This window comes from Hyperoodon ampullatus (assembly GCF_949752795.1).
Source record: "Hyperoodon ampullatus genome assembly, chromosome: 3".
Classification (NCBI taxonomy): domain Eukaryota; kingdom Metazoa; phylum Chordata; class Mammalia; order Artiodactyla; family Ziphiidae; genus Hyperoodon; species Hyperoodon ampullatus.
Genome location: NC_136916.1, coordinates 143,304,452 through 143,326,798, shown reverse-complemented (window position 1 = coordinate 143,326,798; position 22,347 = coordinate 143,304,452). Strand labels below are relative to the sequence as shown.

Below are 22,347 nucleotides of genomic sequence, written 5' to 3'. Positions count from 1 at the left end.
CTCACCTCGCCTTCTGCATCTGGCAGCTCGGCCCTGCTCAGGGGCCAGCGGTCAGCCTGTCAGCCCCTCCCCACTCACAGCTCCAAGCTGGTGGTGGTTTCCCTTAAGGGAAGTAGGGAAGGGCGTGTTGGAGGGGGGAGGGCCCTCCCAGCCACCTCTGCGGGGCCAGCCGAGTGGGACATCTCAGCCCTGGAAGCAGCGCGTCTGTGCAAGACGACAGGCTGTCAGAAGGGACGAGGGTGTGCTGGATCCCAGGCCTGGAATCACGGCGGGTACCCGGTGGGGTGATGGCTGGCTCCCCTGCCTTCATCCTCCCTCCCCCCATCCCTCCCCCAGCCCACCCCCTGCCCGCCGCATGAGTAGCAAACACCTTGGCCAAGCCCTGGAAGCCCGGGAATGCCCTCTGTCCCCGTGTGCCATGTTCTTTCCCCACCTGCTTTCATAAAGTGGCCTCTTCCCAGTTTGGCCTCTTCCCGGCCGCAGCAGTAATTCCCGAGATGACCTTGGGGAGGCCTCATCCTAGGAGGCCTTGGTTTCCTCCCTTGTGCAGTTAGGGTGGATAATTCCGGCTCCTCCTGTCTTACCTCAAAGGCCTGCGGTGGGATTGATTAATCAGATGGGGGAAAAGAGCCTGAAGTGATTCTGTCTGAAAGACAAGGGCTCTGGCGCTGCAGTCACGCTTGGATTGTTGAACGGGCTTCACTTCTTCCTCAAGCGTGTGCCTGCTTGGGTGGCGCGTGTGTGTGCTGGACTGAGTGTGTGTGTGATGTGCATGTGTATGCACGCGCCCCCGGAGAGAGTGGCTAACCTCACAGCTCACTCGCTGTCGACACTTGTCATTTGTCTGCCTCACAGCCTCCCCTACTCCCACCCCTTTTGTCCTCTTGGACAGGAAGGCTCTGGGCTCCCTGTTCTGTGTCAAGGACTTGATCTTGGAGTCCCGTAAGCTCCCTGGGGAGAGGACTGAAGGGCAGGTACGGGGGAGGAAGTGAAGACTGAAGGGAAGCCAGTCTTTTTCCAAAGGCCCTGGACATTCAGGACCCAGCCTGGCCTCTCTGGCCTCCTGTCCCGCTTTTCTCTCTGACCTTGCCCTCATCTCCAGTTATATCATAAGGTTCCTAAGTTTTACCATGCCCTTTCTTACCTTCAGAACAGTGCACCTGCTCTTTATTCCTCTTGTTTGGACCCGTTCCTTTCCACCTATCCCTTTATAGGATGCCTCCAAGCTTCCTCTAGGAATCAGCTCAAAGTCTCCTTCCCCGGATACCCAGCCCCTAGCACGCGTCCCTCACGCTCCCTCATCCTTTCCTAGTTGTGGCACAGCATCACACCTTATTGTAACTACTTCTTCAATCCTCTGTCTTGCTGCCAGAGTATAAGCTCCACAAGGACAGGGCCCTTCCTGTCTTACTCATAATTGCCTGGCACAGTGCCTGCCACCTCGTAGGGACTTGGCGCATATTTGAAATAATCATGAATGAATGAGTATCGTGAATGAATGACGGGCAAGTGAGGAACCCAGTGCTCCCAATGCCCATGTTCATGGCACAGATGAACACACACAGCTCCGCTGTCGGTGGGATCCTCTCACCACCCCACACCACCATCATGCCTGGGATGCAACAGGAGCGCGTGTCCAGGCACCTGGGCCTACTTCAGAGAAGGCAAAACCAAGGGCCCAGCTTTCTGAATGTTTGCTGCAGGGAAAAAACTCGGAGGGCTCTTGGGCAGCCACTGGGAGAAGTTAACTTTCCCCAGTGCAGCTGCCGGTGCTGGTGGCACCAGTGGCATTTTAAAGCTCATGCTCTCCTCTCTCCCCACGGATTCATGTTTGAGTCAGACTCAGCCAACTCCCAGCTTCTCCCCTCTCCTGCCCTGTCCCCACCTCCCTGCCAGGTTGGGTCTGGCCCCAGTCCACAGGATGGGGCTGCTATTCCCAGCTCGTCCATGCCAGCTTCTGGCTCCCAGGAGAGCCAGCCCCCTCGGTGGCCGCGGCAGTGGGTTTGGAGGCAGCGGCCCTGCCTGCGACTGACGTCTCCACCTGCTGGCTGTCCTGACCCTTGCTGCATGCAGCTCTCCGTCCCCACCGCCACTGCCACCGTTACCGTTGCTGCTGCTGCTGCATTATTTTATACCTGACAACCTGGAGACCCTGGGTAGGAAGCATGGCCAGGCAGAGGGCACCGTGTGCTGCTCCCACAAGGATCTACTCCTGTTGGACGCTCCAAATAAGTTTCCCCTGAGACAAAGTCCAAGGGGGTGGGCACTAACCCTCTGACTATGTTGCTGTCCGCCCCCAGGGACCCTTCCATGAAGACTGAGGCAGGCGTAGCTGCTGAGAGCCTGCTGACATGACATCGGCCACGGAGTTTGAAAACGTGGGCAACCAGCCACCGTACAGCCGGATCAATGCCCGCTGGGATGCCCCGGACGATGAGCTGGATAATGACAACAGCTCAGCCAGGCTCTTTGAGAGGTCCCGGATCAAGGCCTTGGCAGGTACTCTTTGGGGCCGTGGCGGTTAGGGGAGCCGCTCGCCTAATCCCGAGGTTCACTACCCTTCCCGCCTGTGGTGAATCCTCTGTGTGCGTTGGCATGAGCCCTAGCAGGGCGGTGATGGAGACATGGCTGCGTGGCTCAGAGGCCAGGGCCCCTCGGGAGGGAGCACAGATCAGGCAGCCTCTCCTCCACGTGTCCCCCACTTCCTCCCAGGTGTGAGGTGCTGCCAGGTGGGCCCTTGGCCTCAACCTCTGTCCTGAATGACCTGTGTCCGAAGTCAGAAGTAAAAGAAGGTCTGGGCAAAGGAGTGTGTGAGGGGCGGGACAGCCAGGCAGAGGTGCATGGACCTCATTATGTACCTCGACCCCCCGCCTGGTCCTGGATAGAGGAACTGTCGTCATCTTCTCTGTGGTCCCGAAAGGAAAGGGTGATTTGATAGGAAACTGAGAACAGATAACGTCTTCCCCACACTGCCTCAGAAAGGAGGATTTTCTGGACTAAACCTCTTATCAAACTGGAATTAGATTTTTAAAAAAATTAATTTATTGAGCTTTGGCTGCGTTGGGTCTTCGTCGCTGCACGCAGGCTTTCTCTACTTGCGGCGAGCGGGGGCTATTCTTCGTTGCGGTGCGCGGGCTTCTCACTACAGTGGCTTCTCTTGTGGAGCGCGGGCTCTAGAGCGCAGGCTCAGTAGTTGTGGCGCAAGGGCTTAGTTGCTCCACGGCATGTGGGATCTTCCCGGACCAGGGTTCGAACCCGTGTCCCCTGCATTGGCAGGCGGATTCTTAACCACTGCGCCACTAGGGAAGTCCCTGGAATTAGATTTTTACTTAGCAGGTTCACAATAGATTTGTGTGTGTGTGTGTCTGAGAGAGAGGGGGAGAGAGAGAGAGAGGGAGAGAGAGAGGGAATCTTTAATCTCTCGTGGAAATGGCTTCTCCTCCTCCTGCTGGCTGAGATCTGATTCTTGGGATTTTTCCCCCCTTCAACCCCTGTGACCATTGCCCCCATGGAGCCCTGCCCAGGGTAGCTATGTTCTGACCCTAAGTCCTTGACCAGTAAAGAGAGTTTGGGTTACATGGGGTAGTGTATGGGTCTAAACTGGGAAAGGGGTGGATTCCTTCACCTGCTCCACCAGTGATCGGCCCAGAGCAGACTCGTTTCCCCCATCATTGATTGTTCCATCTTCTGCCTTGTTTGAAGGGCACAGCTTTCCCATAAGCACTCTCTGGGATGATTCTCCCACTGCCCCTCGCTCATGGCCCTCTCTGAGGTTCCTTGTGGCCCTCTCTGAGGTTCCTTCCACCTTCTCTCCCTCCACTCTGTTCCCAAGTGTCTGGGTCTCCAACTGACCTTGAGTCATGAGCAGGTCCCCTCTGAAGCTGTGATGACATTTCACCTCTGGGTTTCCCATCCCTGTAAAAGGGATCGGGTAGCTCATTCCCTTGTCACGGTGGAGAATCTTTTCAGGTCTCAGCCATCACCCTTTTGGTCCTTGCTCTTTGCAGGAAACTCCCTTTCTTCTTCCTTCATCTCCTCCTCACCATCCCTTACCCCACAAAATCCTTCCTTGGTTTTCCTAGGGGATGTATAATGGCACCAACCCCAATGTAATTTTAACCTCTTTAAATAACCAAACTGCCTTTGCCAGTCTGGTGACCTTCTTTGTGTCTCATGCTGGCTGGGTCTGGCTGCAGTGACCCTGGGATACAGCTGGAGGGAGAGCGATACTGTGTTCCATAAAGTTTGCCAAAGAACAGCTAGAGGAGTGGGGCTGTCTTTTGTGTTTCACAGGTAACTTGTTTTTTAAGAAATCAAGGTAAATTCCATTTTAACAATTATCAATCACATTCCTACTATGTGTAAAGCTAAACTCCTACCCAGACATGAAGGTGGAGAGGAGGGGAACACAGAGTTGGATTCAACATAGTATCTGTCTCTGAGGAGTTTATGATCTATTAGGGAAATGAACAATGTTCATAATTAATTAGCATGAGTAGAATTAGAGAAGAACTATGGGAAAGACACATAATTAAATAGCAATGAGAGAACAAAGGGGGAGATGCAGGGAGCATCAGGGACTTGTCTATGGAAGAGGTGGCCCTGGGGCCGGGGATTGAAGGGTGTGTGTGGTCCTGACAGGCCGATGGGCTAAGAGTTGGTCCAGTTGGCCGGTCTGTGTGGTAGCCTGGCCTGATGGATGCGCAGCCGGGGAAACTGGTGGAACTGGGTTGAGCAGGAAAGGGCCTCCATCAGCCTTGCCTGCTCCTCACTATGAGTGTGCATCTCATCTATCAAAGCATCTGAAAGCCCCCCAGAAGGAGCGGAACCACAGAGCGTAGAGTTGCAAGTAAACATGCAAGTTTGGGGTCCATTCAGGATTTTTTAAAACAAAGAAAACCCTAACCAGTTTACTGAATTTCTCTCCTGAGAGCCCACTCTGAGTGACCTGTGGGAGAAGCTAAAGCTTTGAGAATGTCCAAAGTAGAGTGGCTGGGTAGGCAGAGCAGAGAAAGGCAGCGTCAGTTTCCCACACCCACCTCCCCACTGGTTTTAACTTCTTGACGTTTTTCTCTTCAGTGCCGACTTTGGGGCTGCCTTGGCAGTCTAGGCGGGGTCAGCCTTTCCAAAGAGGCTTAGGAAGCAGAGGCTGCCTTTGGTCCCTATTACTCCAGCGTGCTCTGAGGCCACTCCCCCACTCCCAGGAGTACTACGGCAAGGAAGGCATGCAGCCCTGTATTTCTTAAAAGATGGCGGTGATCTGCTTTGTAGGTATAGATGGCAGCGTTAGAGATGTTGGCCTGGTCTTTCCCATCTCAAATCGAAGGTCCTGGGATGAGGAGGAAAATGTCACAAGACCCAGACTGAGGTCTTAGTTCCACTGCTAATGCTATTGCCATGGAGGACAGTTCAGTCAATCTCCTGGGTTTTTCTTTTTATAAATTTATTTTATTTTTGGCTGCGTTGGGTCTTCGTTGCTGCATGCAGGCTTTCTCTAGTTGCTGCGAGCTGTGGCTACTCTTCGTTGCGGTGTGCGGGCTTCTCATTGCGGTGGCTTCTCTTGTTGGGAGCACTGGCTCTAGGCACGCGGGCTTCAGTAGTTGTGGCACAGGGGCTCAGTAGTTGTGGCTCGCAGGCTCTAGAGCACAGGCTCAGTAGTTGTGGCGCATGGGCTTAGTTGTTCCGTGGCATGTGGGATCTTCCCGGACCAGGGCTCGAACCTGTGTCCCCTACATTGGCAGGTGGATTCTTAACCACTGCGCCACCAGGGAAGCCCCCAATCTCCTGTTTTACACAATGAAGACAGTAGTATTTTCCCAAGGTTGTTGTGAAGATCAAGTAAGATAAGGTTTATGGAAGTTATTTTATTAATAAAATACTAGGTGAATGTTAGTATTTACAGGAAATCTTCTTAGGAATAGTATCTTTCTTTTTTTTTTTTTGGCCTTGCGGCTTGTGGGATCTTAGTCCCCCAACCAGGGATCGAACCTGGGCCCTTGGCTGTGGAAGTGCTGAGTCCTAACCACTGGACCGCCAGGGAACTCCCAGGAATAGTATCTTTCTGTCCCTTCTCTTCTCCCAACTTCAGATATTCAAGTTCATCAGCTCAGTCAATGTCCCAGTTACCTTGACCTGTTCCAGGGCCAGTTTCTTCCCTCTTAACCCCCACCCTCCTTCATCTTAGAAGGCTTGGGTTGGAAAAGAGAGCCAGGGACCAGCGAAATTAGGCTAATGCTTGCACTTCGAGCTCTTGGCTTGGTCCCCAGGGACCCAATGGCCATGGGGATGAAGCCCGCTGCTGTGCAGATCTTTCTCCAAAGGCATCCAGCCTAGATCCCAGGTCTGTGTCTGCCATCAGCTGGGTGACAGGAAGGCCCAAGAAACCAGAGGACAGTGAGGCCTTGTGAGATGCTCTTCCTAGTGTGGCAGCTCCTCCTCGTCCCTCTCTGCCTAGTGACCTGTGGTTAGAAGACTTGCATTAGGTTAGCTGGACTCCATCTATTCTACCTCTTACGTTGTCTTCCTCTCAGCTCCAAAGGAAGCACTCCTTATTCAGCCTTTCAGACCATTCACGGCTCTTCCTCCCAGGGCCGAAATAAACAAGCCCTCTGGTTATTCTGCCTGGAAACTGCCACGTTGGTATACAAATACCTGACTCCTCTCCAGAATGAATTACTCTGGGTTCGAAACTGGATCAGCCTGACTAAAGTGAAAGGGGAGGTGGGTAAGAAAACACTGCAGGAGGCTCCTGGATGGGGATGGATTTGACCTTGGCATGCCAAGGGGAGCGTTGGGGGCCCAGCAGGAATATTTGCAGGTAGGTCGCCGGGCAGATGTTGCTCTCAGTGTCAGCCTCTAAAGCTGGCAGCGCTTCCTGAGGTTCAGTGGGGGCTAAGTCCTGGGGCTTCTTCCTGAACTGGAGGCCATTCTCTGCTTTGGTGACTGCCTCTGGCACCCTCCTACTTTTCGGACTTGCTTTGAAAGTTAGAGGAAGGGAGCAGCTGGAAAGCCCAGGCTCCTATCTCTCCAAGAGGTTCCAGCCTTCGTGTTTCAGTAAAAAAAAAAAAAAAGCTCCCAGTGTCTCCTCGAGCCATCGTCATCGTCACTCACCCCATTTCCTGTCCTTCATACTGGGCGCCATTAGGCAAACATTTGCGGGCCTGAATGAGGGACGAAGCACTGCAGGCTGCGGGGAATTTTCGGCCAGAATGCCTGCCCTTTGTGCCCTCTTTCCTCATCCCAGAGGAGGCCTCTGCCTGCACACACCCTCGCACCTGGTTGTGTACCCCTGTGATCTGGGTGAGGATGCTGCCTCGGGGCAGATGTGGCTGCACTGGGTGGCGGCGGGGGTGGGGGGGGATTGGAGGAAGGCAACAGAAAGATGCCCTGAAAAGAGAAACCTTGTGCATTAGCCTCCATCCCACATCCCCTGCCTGTCTTATGCACGCACACAGCTCAGCCTCCCCGCATCCCAAGTGCCTCCCGCTGCGTGATTTGCAGCTCATTGGTGCAGAGGCATCTGGAAGGTTGCAGTGCAGAAAGCAGGCTGGGGCCTCTGAGGAGGCTGTGAGGAGGGGAGGACCCGACACGTCCTTTCTCCCCTTTTCTGGCTCATTGAAAAATTACTAAGGGACAGACTACACAGAGCCTCCCTTTTAAGACAAAATGCACAAAATTGTGTAGCCCACTCTGCTTTTGCCTTTAAATCAGAATCCAAGTCACGTTTCAAACTAGAGACGTGCTTCCTTTCCACATTCTCTCTTTGTAGCCTTCTTACTAGAAATGAGGTGAGGCCAGAGGTGAGGTTGCTTTAGGACAATTCAGAGAATGCAACAGGGCAGCGGGTGCACTGCAGGCCATGTCCCTGTACTCTGAAGCACATGGCTCCTGCCACTCTGAACCTTGAATGTCTTCCAGACCCACTGTGCCCAGGCCCCAAGGTTAAGTTCTGTGACCAGCAGGTATTCCATCAGAGCTTTAGGACAGTGGTCCTCAGACCCTGGCACTCCCTGCCCACCAGCCTGGACCCTCCGGAAGCACTCCCCAGAGAGGGTGGTGTGGACTCCTTCCTGACTCTGGTGGCAAAAAGTGATGCTTAGTCTCACCCCACCTGTACCAGGATGACTCTGAGCCCAGGTGCCCCAGTTGTGTGAGAAGGGCTTTGTGTCCAAAGGGTGAATGATTTCTTTCAGAGAGCAGGATTCCATCACAGTTGTGCCAGGAGGGGTCAGCAGCTTCTTGGCAGCCTGTTAAGTTGACAGTTTCAAAAACAGCTGCTGGAGACCAAGGCCTCAGGTGTGCATGGTCCAAATGTCTCTCTTAAGCTAACTGTGAGAACAAAGATGGTGTCATTAACGAGACATTTTTAAAATGTTTTCTTCTCAGATTTCAAAACATGGAGTGGAGTTCTATTTAGAGACTAGACACTGGGAAAATGTACTATTCACAGAAATATCTTTAATCATCAGCAATCATTTTAATGTGCTGTCAGAAGAAAAAAAATAATTGGCTCAGCAGCTCTCTCTTGGAGGTCAGCCATTGTGAGTTCTCCTTCTTCCCCTGAGACAGGCCACTGTGCAGAGAAACCTGCCATTTACCTGTGTAGACCAACCTACGAGGGAGGCCAGTGTGCCACCTTCACTGTGTGGTCCAGGGCAGTTTCCCCTGCCCAGGACATAACACTTTCTCCCATTGTCCCCTCTTGATAAAAGCTGTTCCTCCTCTTTGAGAATGCTTTGCAGAACCACAGCTGTTCCCCTGTTCTGGGTGACTGCTATCTATCATCATGAAGATGCTTTATCAAATATTAATACACCGAGGTTAATAATGAGACTCTGTTCCCTCCCTGTGCGGCACAGTCTGAGCGAGCCATGTTAATAGCCTCCTCCATCTTTGGGACATTCCTATGGGCTGTCAGCTTCATTCCCAAGGGCAGGTTCTGACACCAGGCCTGGGCTGTGCTTTTGGCTCCTGGGAGCAGCCAGCACTCCCTCCCTTCTCCCCCCATGGGGTCCCCCCTGCGTGCTGCTTGGCTGAAGAGATGCCAAGAGTGTCATTTTCAGAGCATCTGTGGCAACTGTTCGTTTTCCCTTTTTATCATGTCACTGAGAAAGAATGACAGGGAGGCTGGCAGCAGCTTAGTCTCTGGGAGAATTTTGCCTCCAAACCCTTTGGCCTTCAGACTCTGGAAACTGGATCAACCAGGGCACCTTGTTCTACAGTCTAGTGAGAAATAGATCAGATAATCACACATGTGTCTTTGTACATATAGACATGTATGTCATGACAAATGATGATAAATGCTATTAACTGGGAACTGTGCGTTTATAACATAACCCACAGCTTATAACTCACCGAAGGATGAGTAGGGGCTTGTTTTAGTGAGAGTGTGGACTGGTGGGTGGAGACAGGAGGGGCAGACAGGAGCCACATCATGGGGGCCTTAAAGGCCATGGGTATCTTGGCCAAGCAGCAGGTAACTCAAAAGCGGTGGCTGAGGAGTTTAATGAGGGGATTATTTGCAAAGGAGTGGCAGAGTTGAAGGGTCAAAGGGTGGGAGCCTTTAGCAGGGAGAGCTATAGGCTCTCAGGACAGGGGCTGTGGCCTTTAGTAAAGGGCTGGATGGATGGCACTTGTCCCAACCCATGAAAGTGCTTTTCACAAAGAAGTGACATGGTTATGTTTAGCTTTGAAAGATCACTCTGGCCTCAATGGGGAGAACAGGTTGTGGAGAGGCTGCACAAGAGTCCAGGAAAGAGAAGGTGGCAATGAGGGTCAGCTTGGTGGCCACAGGGAGCAGAAAGTGGTCCATCCCCACCACGTCATTCTTCTGTCCTCCTGCGGCTATCACGGAGTTTCCCCAGTGAGGTGACCTTGGCCAACTTACTTTTCTGCTCCTCCAGGCCTTAGTTTCCTCACCTATAACACAAGGGGCTTGACGCGGGAGGTCTTCCCAGCTCGTAGCCTGGGAAGAAGCTCCCTTGAGGTAGCGCTAACCACATGCCTTTACCCTGAACCGAGGAGCTTTGGCTCCTGGCTTCGGGGAAGGGAATTGATCCTTTTCAGTAAATCAGTGGGTTCTCCAGAAATTCTCTCTGTTTATTAAAGGCTAGGCTGAGGCTGGGTTCCTGGACCATCTTGACTTCTGCAGCCTTGTGTTCTCAGCGAGTGTCATCTCTCCATGCAGCCACCACCTGTGTGCATGGCAACAGTGCTTGGTGTTTATACAGCTGCTTAGTGTTCTAGGTGCTTTCTAACCAGATGATCTCACTGACCCTTCAGCCACTCTGAAGTAGGCAAAGTATAGCTATCACCATCCCCTTTATAGATGAGGGAGGTCACATGGCAGGAAGTGCCAGGACAAGACTGGAATCCCAGGGTGTTAAAATCAGCCCTGTGCTGTTGAGGCTACAGCACTTGAGCTTTCTTGAATGTCCTTCAGACCTGTATGATCTCCCCCTCCACACCCCACCTGATACATCGGAATGGGAAAGTTTTGCTTTCACCAGCAGCCTCTAGAGCCTCTTTGATCAAAACCCTGAACTCATTTTTACTTCTGTCTTACAGCCTCCAAATGCTGTCACCTGCCAGGGCTAAATGACCCTTGTTCTGTGATGCTGTCCAGATCAGTGCCTGTCCGTATTTCCATAGTTCACGTTAGTGGGGCCACGGCACCTCAAACAGACTTTTGCAGCCACCTCCAAGCTGGTTTCCCGGGCTCCAGCCTCTCCCCTGTCCAATCCCATTTGTGCAGGGCACTTAGAATCTTTATCCTCCAACAAATTTTTAGTGAAATGTCACTTTATCTGGCTCTTCTTTTCCCAGAGTATAAAGTTCAGATTCCCTAGACTGTCCTTTTTTTGTTTTGTTTTGTTTTGCTGTACGCGGGCCTCTTGCTGTTGTGGCCTCTCCCGTTGCGGAGCACAGGGTCCAGACGCGCAGGCTCAGCGACCATGGCTCACGGGCCCAGCCGCTCCGCGGCATATGGGATCCTCCCGGACCGGGGCACAAACCCACGTCCCCTGCATCGGCAGGCAGACTCTCAACCACTGCGCCACCAGGGAAGCCCCCCTAGACTGTCCTTTGACTTCTTTGCTCTGATGCGTTAACTGCTTCTCTCCCTCACCCCCAAAACATGCACCTGCATACCTACATGCACACATGCACCCACAAATACACATTTGCCAGTTTCCACCAGAGGCTTTGAACAAGACCCCTCTTTCCTTCCCTGCCATTCTAAAACCATTATCATCTTCAAGTCCCAGATCAAAACTAGTCTTCTTCAAAAAAATTTTTTTTAATTTAAACTGTTCTATGATAACTTCTCTTTTCCTATAATATATAAAAACTATTTTTTTAAAAAATAGGGTGATTGGGCTTCCCTGGTGGCGCAGTGGTTGAGAGTCCGCCTGCCGATGCAGGGGAAACGGGTTCGTGCCCCGGTCTGGGAAGATCCCACATGCCGCGGAGCGGCTGGGCCTGTGAGCCATGGCCGCTGAGTCTGCGCGTCCGGAGCCTGTGCTCCGCAACGGGAGAGGCCACAACAGTGAGAGGCCCACATACCGCAAAAAAAAAAAAAAAAAAAAAAAAAAATAGGGTGATTGCTTTTGTATCTTTAAACATTTTAATACACAAGAATATATATTTAGTGTAGAAAAGATTAGAAAAGCAGATAAAAAAGAGAAAACTAGAGACATTGTTAATATCCCATATAGATATTGTAATGCCTATGGATATATGACTGTGCATGTATATGTATAAATATTAATATTATCTATAATCTTAGAATGTTTTTCACTGAGCAATATATTATGCATATTTTTTCATGTCTGTAAACATGCAGATTATAATTTTCATGGCTGTATAGTCTTCCTTTGTATTAATGTACCCAGATCTAGTTAACCAGCATCTTAGTGTTCAACTCTGATCGCTTTTAGAGTCAGTCTTGTGTGCTTCATTCTTACACATCAAAGAGTATGTATATATTCAAACATTCATTTGCATATGTAGTAAGCATCTTAAAGTTCTCTCTTAGGATCAACCCTAGTTGGATCTTAAATCCTTATGGGCAGGAGAACTATGTTCTTGCTGTTCACAATACCAGTGTAATGAAAGTTGATTGGTTGAAAGAAAAATTCCTCTCCAAACTAAACAGGAAGAGTAGAATTTGTGCCAGCATCATCATTTATGATGTGTCCCTGAGGGTCTGCCCCATGCTAGGCTTTATAATGGATTGGCATCTGTATCATTGAGGTTTGTCACAAGTTCATGGGAGTTAAAGTATCCCTTGCTCAGGTTCCCTAAGCTCTTGGCTTCCTGACATGAGAAGGAGGGAAATCCCAAGTTGTAAACCTGCAAAGGGCTCAACATTAAATGCTTGTTTCCAGGCCCAGGCTAGTGGTCCATGGCCTCCCATGGTGCCTTTTCTCCCACTTGCCTTTCTGACCACCTAGCTTTACTGATAGCTTAAAGCCATGTGCTGGTAAAAATACAGACTTGCTCAAGAAGGATACCTATTTGATTTTCATCAGTCATTTATTCCTCGGGGTTTGAGTTTTATACCCTATTTTTCTTCATGACAGCTGTCGTTTCTTACTATAAAAGTAATACATGTTCATTACAGATATTTTAGTAACCATAGATAAGCAAAAAAATGTCACCCACAGTCTTAATACCCAGCTATAACATAGCCCAACATTAACTTTTTTCTATGAATCTATGCATATAGGTCTGCAATATTGGGTTCATATTATGCATGTGGTTTTATAATCTGAATTTTCCCTCAAAATGTATTATAATATCCTTTCTTGCCATTGAAAGGTCTTCTCCCACCTTTTTCATATATAGGCTGCTATTCTCTACTTTTGAGAGCAGATTTTTAACAGAGAAAAGAGGGAGAGGCATGAAACGGTCAAGGAATTTTACAGGAAGCCATGGCAGGAATAAATAGATGGGCCTAGAACTGGGTGACTGTTTCCAAAGATAAGATATTTCAGCTTTACCATTTAGCTCAAGAACAGCCAATGGGTAAAAGGCTCTTATTTTTATAACAGCCCCACTGGGGACTTTTAATGACAAACTTCCAGGATGTCCATGACTTCAGGAGGTAGAGCAGGTACCAGAGTGGGCGGGGCCAGCAGCTACTGTGCTACTGGCAAGAATGGTGGAGGGAGGTTGAAGGAAGAACCAAGAGGAAGTCTGGAGAAGTGCAACACAAGAGAAGGAAAGAGCCTTGACCCTAAGGGGAGGTGTGTGCTTTGATACCTCTGTAGGGAATATTCTAGAGGGCAAGTCCTTAGCGTGGCTGTGTGGCCGCAGTGGGGCAGAGTGTACCTCGCTGCCCTCAAGACCCACAGACCTCACTCCCAGGCTCTGTCCCAGGGCGGGGAGGGTGTCACAGGAGTGTTCTCAGCTCATAAACCTTCTCCCTCTCCCTTCCACCTCTCTCGTGGGCTCAGGCGGTTAACTATGCTTATGATTTTTGTCGGGTGAAAAGTCCCTGGCGCGGGGGTGCACAAAGGAACTAAACTATCTTGGAGAAGAGGGTGAGAAAAAGTTCAATATTTTCTTTAGGAAAAGAAAAGTGTGGGAATTCCCTGGCGGTCCAGTAGCTAGGACTCTGCACTTCCACTGCAAGGAGCCCAGATTCAATCCCCGGTCGGTCGGGGAACTAAGATCCCGCAAGCTGTGCAGTGCAGCCAAAAAAAAAATGATGATTGTTAATATATTTCCATGTGTTCTACAAACGGATAAAGCCTTGGAAAACTGGCTCATTTTAAAAAAAGAAAAGAAAAGTGTATTTCTGTATTGAATAAGTGATATAGACACCCAGTGGGTAAAACTCAAAAGATACAGAAGGGCAAATCAGTTTCATTCCCATCTCAGTCCTCCAGACCCAGTTCTTTTCCCACAGCCAGTGTTATCAGTTTTTCATGTATCTTTCCAGGAATGTTTTATGCATATATTAGCAAATGGTCTATATTGTTTTTCTCAGCTTTTTTTTCACCATATGTTGTCCCTTATTGTTCTTTTTTCCCCACCCAGCGTATCTTTCTTTATTTTATTTTATTTATTTTTGGCTGCATTGGGTCTTCGTTGCTGTGTGTGAGCTTTCTCTAGTTGTGGCAAGTGGGGGCTATTCTTTGTTGCGGTGTGTGGGCTTCTCATTGCAGTGGCTTCTCTTGTTGCAGAGCACGGGCTCTAGGCCCGTGGGCTTCAGTAGTTGCAGCACGTGGGCTCAGTAGTTGTGGCTTGTAGGCTCTAGAGGACAGGCTCAGTAGTTGTGGCACACGGGCTTAGTTGCTCCACGGCATATGGGATTTTCCCGGACCAGGGCTCGACCCATGTCCCCTGCATTCTTAACCACTGTGTCACCAGGAAAGTCCCCCCACCCAATGTATCTTGAAGATTGTTTTATATTAGTACACAAGTAGCCTTCTCATTCTTTTTACAGATATAGTATTCCATTGTATGGACATATAATTTTAATTTAACCAGTCCTCTATTGGTGGACATTTAGGCTGTTTCCAATCTCCTGCTATTTCCAAAAATGCAATGAATAAACTTGTATGTAGATCATTTTGTAAATGTATGTCTATCTGAAGGATAAATTCCTAGAAGTGGAATTACTGGGTCCAAAAGTATCTATAGTTGTAATTCTGATCCGTCTTGCCAAATTGCCTTTTATACCCTCTCCAGCAGCGTATGAATGTTTTTTCCCCTGCATCCTTGCCAATGTGGTATTTTATCACACTTTTGGATCTTTGTGCATCTGATAAGTGAAACATAGTGTCTTGATGTACTTTCATTTCGCTTTTGGACTTTTAGTATCAAAATTTTAAAACATGCAAGAAAGTAGAGAAAAAGTACAAAGAATCATCACCTTGATTTAACTGTTAATATTTGGCCATATTTGCTTGTCCATTTTGGGGTAGGGGTATTTTTAAAGTAAATTGAAGATTATCATGACATTTTACTATAATACTTAATTTATCATAATACTTTAGTATGAATATCTGAATAACAAGAGCATTTCCCACCTAGCTATAATTCTGTTATTACACCTAATATAATTAAGAATTCCATAATACAATTTAATACCAACTTAATATTCAAATTTTCCCAGTTGTCTCAAAGATGTCTTTTATGATTAGTTTGTTCAAACTAATTAAGGACTGTGTATTAAGTTTGTGTGTATGTGTATACTTGTAATTTGTACTTCTATTATGAATAGCCTGGACAACTTTTTATACATTTAAGAGACTTTTATAATTTTTTTCTATTAACTCTTTGTTCACATTCTTAGTCCATTTTGCTATTGGATTATTGATCTTTTTCCTTATTAATCTGTAGATGTTCTTTACATACTAGGTAAGTTAGCCCTTTGTGATATGAGTTACAGATAATTTTCCTTGTTTGTTTGATTTTGCTTATGGTATTATATCTCACACAGAACTTTTTTTGATGCAGTTGAACTTTCAATCTTTTATTTTATGGTTTTTGGATTTTGTTTCAGAGTTAGAAGGCCCTTCCCTACACTAACATTATAAAAAACATTCTATTATGATCGATTTTGGTATTTTTATGGTTTTATTTTTTACATTTCAATTTTTGACCACAGTGAAATTTATCCTGGAGTATGAGATATGAATTTAACTTAACTTTTCCTGGATGGTCATCTAGTTTTGTCAACACCCTGTACCCAATAATCCATCTTTTCCCTTCACATTTGACGTGCCACCTTTATCAGATATTAAATGACTATATATACTTGGGACTATTTCTCTTCCATTGATGTGTCTATATATTCATATGCTAGTACCACACAGTTTCATTATTATAACTTTATACTATACTTCAATATTTGTTAGAAAAAACACCTGGGAATGTGGGTTACCCTTTATTACTCTTCTTTTCTGAAACTTTCCTAGCTATTTTTGTTTATTTTATTTATTTAATACATTTATTTATTTTATTTATTTTTGGCTGTGTTGGGTCTTTGTTGCTGTGCGCAGGCTTTCTCTAGTTGCAGTGAGCCGGGGCTACTCGTTGTTGCAGTGTGCGGGCTTTTCATTGCAGTGACTTCTCTTGTTGTGGGGCACGGGCTCTAGGTGTGCGGGCTTCAGTAGTTGCAGCACGCAGGCTCGGTAGTTGTGGCGCACGGGCTTTGTTGCTCTGTGGCATGTAGGATCTTCCCAGACCAGGGATCAAACCCATATCCCCTGCATTGGCAGGCAGATTCTCAACCACTGTGCCAGCAGGGAAGCCTGTTTTTGTTTATTTTTAGAATGAGTTTTCTAATCATTTGTCTAGTTTCCCCCAAAATTTAAATTATATAATATAAATATTTTAAAAATAATATTAAATATATAACTTTAGGGTAAATTGACATCTTTATGATATTGAGTTTTCCTATTCAAGAATTGGGTGTGATTTTTCCAATTGTTCAAATCTTTGGTGTGCCTTGGGAGACTTTATAGATTTATATGGATTTTACACAATTGTTTTAAAATTTAAGCTGAAATGTTTTGTCTTTTTATTATCATTGGGGGTTTTCCAAATTCCTATTTCAGGAAAGGATCCTGCCACCCCTTTAGTGTCTCCTTTTACCTCTAGGATTAAATCTAAACTTCTTAGCTTTTCCTTCAAGGCTTTCCACATCCGATTTAAAACCTATTTTCTACATGTTTTTCTTCTTACCTGTAGCTAGTCAGCAACCCCTGAACAAGCTCCATCCTTTTATGCATTCCGTCTTGTGGCTCCTCTCCTTCCTCTTCTGCCTGTGCAAAGTGGTTTTCTTCACGAGCCCCGCCTTGAGTGTCCCAATTGGAGATGACCTCTCTCCTCTTTCACCCCTGACCATTTATTGTATGTGCCATTTATCTGGTAACAAATCCAATATTACCTTGTGACAGCTTTTGTATTATTAAATGAACTGCCCTTTATCTCTTGTGTGGTTGCAGAACTATTTGTGGGTCTGTGTCTCGTTTCCTCAACTAGATTGCGAAGCCCTTGGGGAGAGTGAGCCTGCCTCGTGCTCCCTGCAGCATCTGGGCCCTATAGGCAGTAACGATAGGAGCAGCAATGATAACAGTGATAGTTAATGTTTACCTCAAGCTTTCTTTCTGTGTGCTGGCTACTGTTTTAAGCACTTTCCATGTATGAACTCATTAGTGGGTAAACACTTGAGTTTTGTTGGGTTTATTTGACCTTAAATTAAACCTTTGAAGGGGGACATAAAAGAAAGGGCACTTGGTCGCAATATCCAGACAGTGAGTCTAGCTAACTGGTCAGAGAGGAAGGGGAGTTTTGTAGGGAAGAAGGAGGCTGGCCACAGCCTAGGAAGGAAAGGGGAGAGGAACAGGCAGCAATGGAGAGGCCCTGAGCTTGATGGTTGCAGAGACGTGAGTATTTTCTGAGGTTCTGGTAGCTTTGATTCAGGCCATGCTAGTGGACTTGCCCGCTTCCCCTTCACTGGCAGGGTTAGGGCTCTGGAAATAAGGCCTGGCCCATGGCAGGGCCTTGCTGAGGCCTCTTTTCCACAGTGGTTCCCTGCAGGATGGCCCGGGTCTCCTGGGGACAGCAGGCCCAATGCTCAGCTGCCTCCGCGGCCTGTCCACACACTCCGGTCCTCCCACCTCTCCTGCACTCAGAAGGCTCCACTGAGTGCCTGCTGGGAGTGGATGCACTGAGCGAGCCGATGCGGAGCAGCCAGGGCTATGAGCTGATGGAAATTAATCCCCACCCCTCGGCCTTCCTCTCCTTATGACCATCATGAGCCTCGCAGAATCTTTCCCCTGTCTCAACACTGCAGACTGTTTTAGGGTACTGGGGTTCCTGGGCAATTGCACCCCTGCCTTCAAGTAAAATGCAGCCAGGAGGCCACCTACCTGAGCTCTAAACCTGCAGCTCCAGCATTTTGGGGCCCAGGGACCGTTATTTGTGTGTTGAGAACTGGAGAGATCTAAGGGTGATTTACATCTGCACCGATGTGTGTGCCAGCCCAGCAGCCTAGAATTAAATTCCACGGCCCAGCTCTTCCTTACACTTTGCTGAGCACAAATAAACACATCTCAGCACCCACATAATAAACTCTTTAGATTCTTAAAGACAGGAAAAGGAGATGGGAAGAAAGGACTTTGACTTTTTGAGACACTTACCTCTAAAGGGGCAACAAATTTCAGCCCCTTAAACAAAGCTCCACCACCGGTTGGAAGGCTTAGCCTCTTACAGCACAGATCCGGTCTCTAGGGAGAGCATCGTGGGACTGAGGCTGGCTCTGTTGAATCTAAACAGGCTCCAGCATAAACGCAATTGCTTTCTGTCCAATATATCATCAGAACTTTAGTTACATTTTGCTGAAGCAGTCCTTGAAATCAGGGAAGTGGTCCAATAGAGTAAGGGGGCTTTTCCCCCTGAAACTTTGCCCAGAGGCCCAGAACAAACAAGTGCCATTTTAATTTTATATTTATTACAGATTTGTATAGTCACTAGTAGTATTTTTGCTCTTCTTGGAAATCTTATTTAGACGGCTTCCATAGAATTCTTTACATGTGACTCCAGCACTCATCATATTTATAATGGAGTTTGCGTCAAGGATGGGGGCTCCTTCCTGTCCTTGGCTGCCTCCCCCTCTACCCAGAGCCTGGCACCTAACAGCTGTACAGTGAACAATTGCTGAATGAATGAATAAGCAAATAAGGGGTCTGAGTTCCTAACACCAAAATAGCCCTGAGGTAGGAAGGAATTTGATGCTGTGAGCCTCAGAAACTGCCAGTCTTATACCCTCGAGGCCATGCTGGCTGGGCTCCCCTTTTTGTTGTTATTAAGTCAGACATTTAATAATTTAAGAAGCCAACCGTTCCACAGTTTGGGCTCAGCTGAGCAGACGTTTAGCTTGTTCGCACGGCACTGACAGTCCCTCCTGGCTGGACTGCTCGGAGTCTGCCCTGGCTGTGACCAATCTGAACACACTCTCCCCAGGGACCCTCCATGGCCTCCCCAGGGACCAGGCCCACGACCACATGGCCAGGTCATCTCCTGCCTAGAATCCTCCGCCAGAGTGCCCAGAAGCAGGTTGCCACAGACTGTTCACTAAAGCAAACTTCTCTTCCTGTTTCTATCTTTTCTGCCCCTCTTCTCTCTCTCTTTCACCCTGTCCCCATTCTTTCTGCTATCCCAGCCTCTGTCCTCTCTCCAGCATCTTGATCAAGCTTCCCAGCCCTAACCATACAGGTACCAGCATTTATTTTACAGTACCCTGTATTTATTTTAACAGAGGTGTTAAAAGGTAGCCCACCCGAACTGGTACAGCCTGGGCTGGAAGCTTGGTTTGGGCCGAGGCTGATTTAGGCTGGGGGTGGCATGTCAGCTTCCCAGGTCTGAAGATGGAAAATCCTGCCTGCCATTCTGCGGGAGAGAAGGAGAGCTTAGTGCCATGCACAGCCCCCAGCCCAAGCCCCCACTACCCTTCACCCTACGTGGATCACACATTCCACGTGACCTCACTGTTTCCATGCTCATCTTTCTCCTCTACCTACCAGCAGCTCCTTGAGGGCAGGCAGTTTGTTTTACTTTTATGTATCAGCAGGCCTGGCGTAGGAGCTGAATAAACCTCTGCACAGTCAGCTACAGTACAGCTCTGGAGACCTACTGCATGCCAGACTCCAGGCCTTGGGGATTTAGAAGTGAACAAGACAGACAGATTTTGCTGGGCTCAAGGAGCCTGCAGTCTTGCAGGAAAGACAGACTTTCAACTAATCTGAGTATGAGGAGAGAGAAATGAGAAATGCAGATGCAGGGGTCGGGGCACACAAGGGGAGACAGAACCTAGGCGAGAGCTTAGGTTCCTGGAGAAGCACTGTTTCCACTGACTCCTAAAGGATGACTAGGAGTTAGGTGAACGGGGTGAGGGGTGGAGTGTCCGAGAGAGAGCATTCTAGGCAGAGGGAATATTTGTTGGATGGGTGGACGGGTGAACCTGGCATTGAATTCTGAGCTCGCTGGCCCAGTGGTCCAGAGCATTCTGATGCGCACAGGGAAGCAGGTGACTGGATTAGGGGTGTCTTGATACCGTGATGGTGGAAGTTACCTCTTCATTGCCCCAGTCATGGCACATGGACCTGTGAAGCCAAAAGGCTACGCTCTGGTTAGAAATGCTCCTCAGAAGGGGATGGAATAGATACATCGACCTCCTCTGCCAGGGATGGGGCAACTCTGGGGTTAAGGTGAAAAACCCTTCAGCCCCATGTCACATTGCAAATGGACCCTGCCAACCTCAGGCACCTCACGCAAGGCTCTTCTCCCCACCCAGATGAGCGGGAAGTTGTTCAGAAGAAAACCTTCACAAAATGGGTGAACTCGCACCTGGCGCGAGTGTCCTGCCGCATCACTGACCTCTACAAGGACCTGCGGGATGGGAGGATGCTCATCAAGCTGCTGGAAGTGCTCTCTGGAGAGATGCTGGTAAAGCTCCTTTCCCCAGGCCCTGTGGCTGCTGCTCTGCCCCTGTTCAGGAAAGACATGGTCTGGGGGCCTCTCCAGTTCTCATGGCCTTCCAAGGTTTCTCCCTATTCTTTTTTTTTTTTTTTTTTTTTTTTTGCGGTACGCGGGCCTCTCACTGTTGTGGCCTCTCCCGTTGCGGAGCACAGGCTCCGGATGCGCAGGCTCAGCGGCCATGGCTCATGGGCCCAGCCGCTCCGCGGCATGTGGGATCTTCCTGGACCGGGGCACGAACCCGTGTCCCCTGCATCGGCAGGCAGACTCTCAACCACTGCGCCACCAGGGAAGCCCTCTCCCTATTCCTTTGGGAGGTTTCAGTACTAATGATGTGAGGTGTCCGTGTGGCTGACTGGGTTCCCTGAACGTGTTCATCTAAATATGTCCCAGCATAAATGCCTGGCTTTCCATCTAATATATCATCAAAACTTTTGTTAATTTTGCTGAAACATTTCAGAATTTCTTGCCTCCTCTGGCCACTCCCACCCCTTCATGCTCCTCCCAGAAGCCATGCAGAGCTCTTGACTTTCTCCCCTTGGCATCTGGTTATCTGTGACTGGCCTGCAGTGGGCCCACCCTCATCCTCCTTGCGCAGGCTAAGACATATCCCATTACCCAGCTGGAAAAATTTGCCTCCTTCTTGGAACGAGGAGGAAAGTGTCAAAGATATTTTCCTGTGTATCCGTCACTCTAACAAGTGGAAGTTTATCACAGGCCCTCTTAGTTGTAACCCACCTGGTGGTAACGTTGCCCCTGCAGGAGAGCCAGATCAAGGCTCATGTTTTGCTCAGTTACTTCTATTATGACCTTGGGTCTGTCAGGCAGGACCTTCTTTGCCTCATTTCCCCCGTGTGTAAACCGATACCTGTACCTGATGTAGTAGCCTAAGACCTCAGGGTTTGAATGAAAGGTACCACATTCATCTGTTGCCTTTTCAACTCCAGACTGAAGTTGAAGAATGCCTCTTACCCCACTAGAGAGAGTTACCACTAAGAAACCTTCAGATGATGCAGTTACTTATCAATGGTGGTCCTCTTGAGCTTTGGCTGAGGCCGTTTGGGGGTGGGGAGGGAGGAGGTTGGATGGCAGAATGGACCCATTATCAGTCACCACACTAAAAGCCATTCTTATCACCAATCAGCAGTAAACAATTCCTAGAACTGTGCCTAGCACATAGTAAGGGCTCAACGAACTACCTGTTGTGTTACTATATTTGAGTGCCACTTATCACCCACTCAGAAGCCTTTGTTTAGACCCAGGAACAGTAATGATGCAGCCCACTTGCAGAACTCTGGGTGCTCAAGAGAGGGAGCCTCTGAACTTTGCTGAAAGGATGGGGTTGAAAAGTGTCAAGGAGTGAGCATGGGAGTTGGAGTTTGGCATGGAGGGTGGATGCTGATGACCGGAGCTGGTCCAGGCATGACCATGAGGTTCTTCCATGCCCACGGGGCATGCTGTCCCTCAGCCAAAGCCCACGAAGGGGAAGATGCGCATCCACTGCCTGGAGAATGTGGACAAGGCCCTGCAGTTCCTGAAGGAGCAGCGTGTGCACCTGGAGAACATGGGATCCCATGACATCGTGGATGGCAACCACCGCCTGGTCCTGGGCCTCATCTGGACCATCATCCTCCGCTTCCAGGTGGGTTCCCGGGGGGCAGAGGGGGTGGACGGAGCTTCCCTGGGCCAGACTGGGTTTGGGAATCTTATAAAATGGTGAATAAGTGCGAGTGTTTGCAAGTTCTGGGAGGCTAGAAGCCCGTCCTGTGGGACAATGCTTGTAGGAAGGAGAAACCATCCTGTGCATCGCCAAGTTGCTGAAGCTCAGGGCGAGCTGTTCAGTCAATAGCTAGT

The 22,347-nt window shown here is 48.7% G+C and overlaps 1 protein-coding gene across 1 annotated transcript in view; it reads left to right on the top strand.

The window, feature by feature from the left end:
* Positions 1-2,351: 2,351 nt before the first annotated feature.
* The window catches only part of SPTB (spectrin beta, erythrocytic), a gene marked incomplete at both ends in the record, with an annotated part of 66,992 nt that continues 46,996 nt past the window's right edge, over positions 2,352-22,347 (top strand). Inside the window, 3 exons of the mRNA XM_079698831.1 lie at positions 2,352-2,499; positions 20,312-20,463; positions 21,962-22,135. Coding sequence (XP_079554957.1) covers positions 2,352-2,499; positions 20,312-20,463; positions 21,962-22,135 — 474 coding nt within the window. The remainder of the gene's footprint in view (positions 2,500-20,311; positions 20,464-21,961; positions 22,136-22,347) is intronic.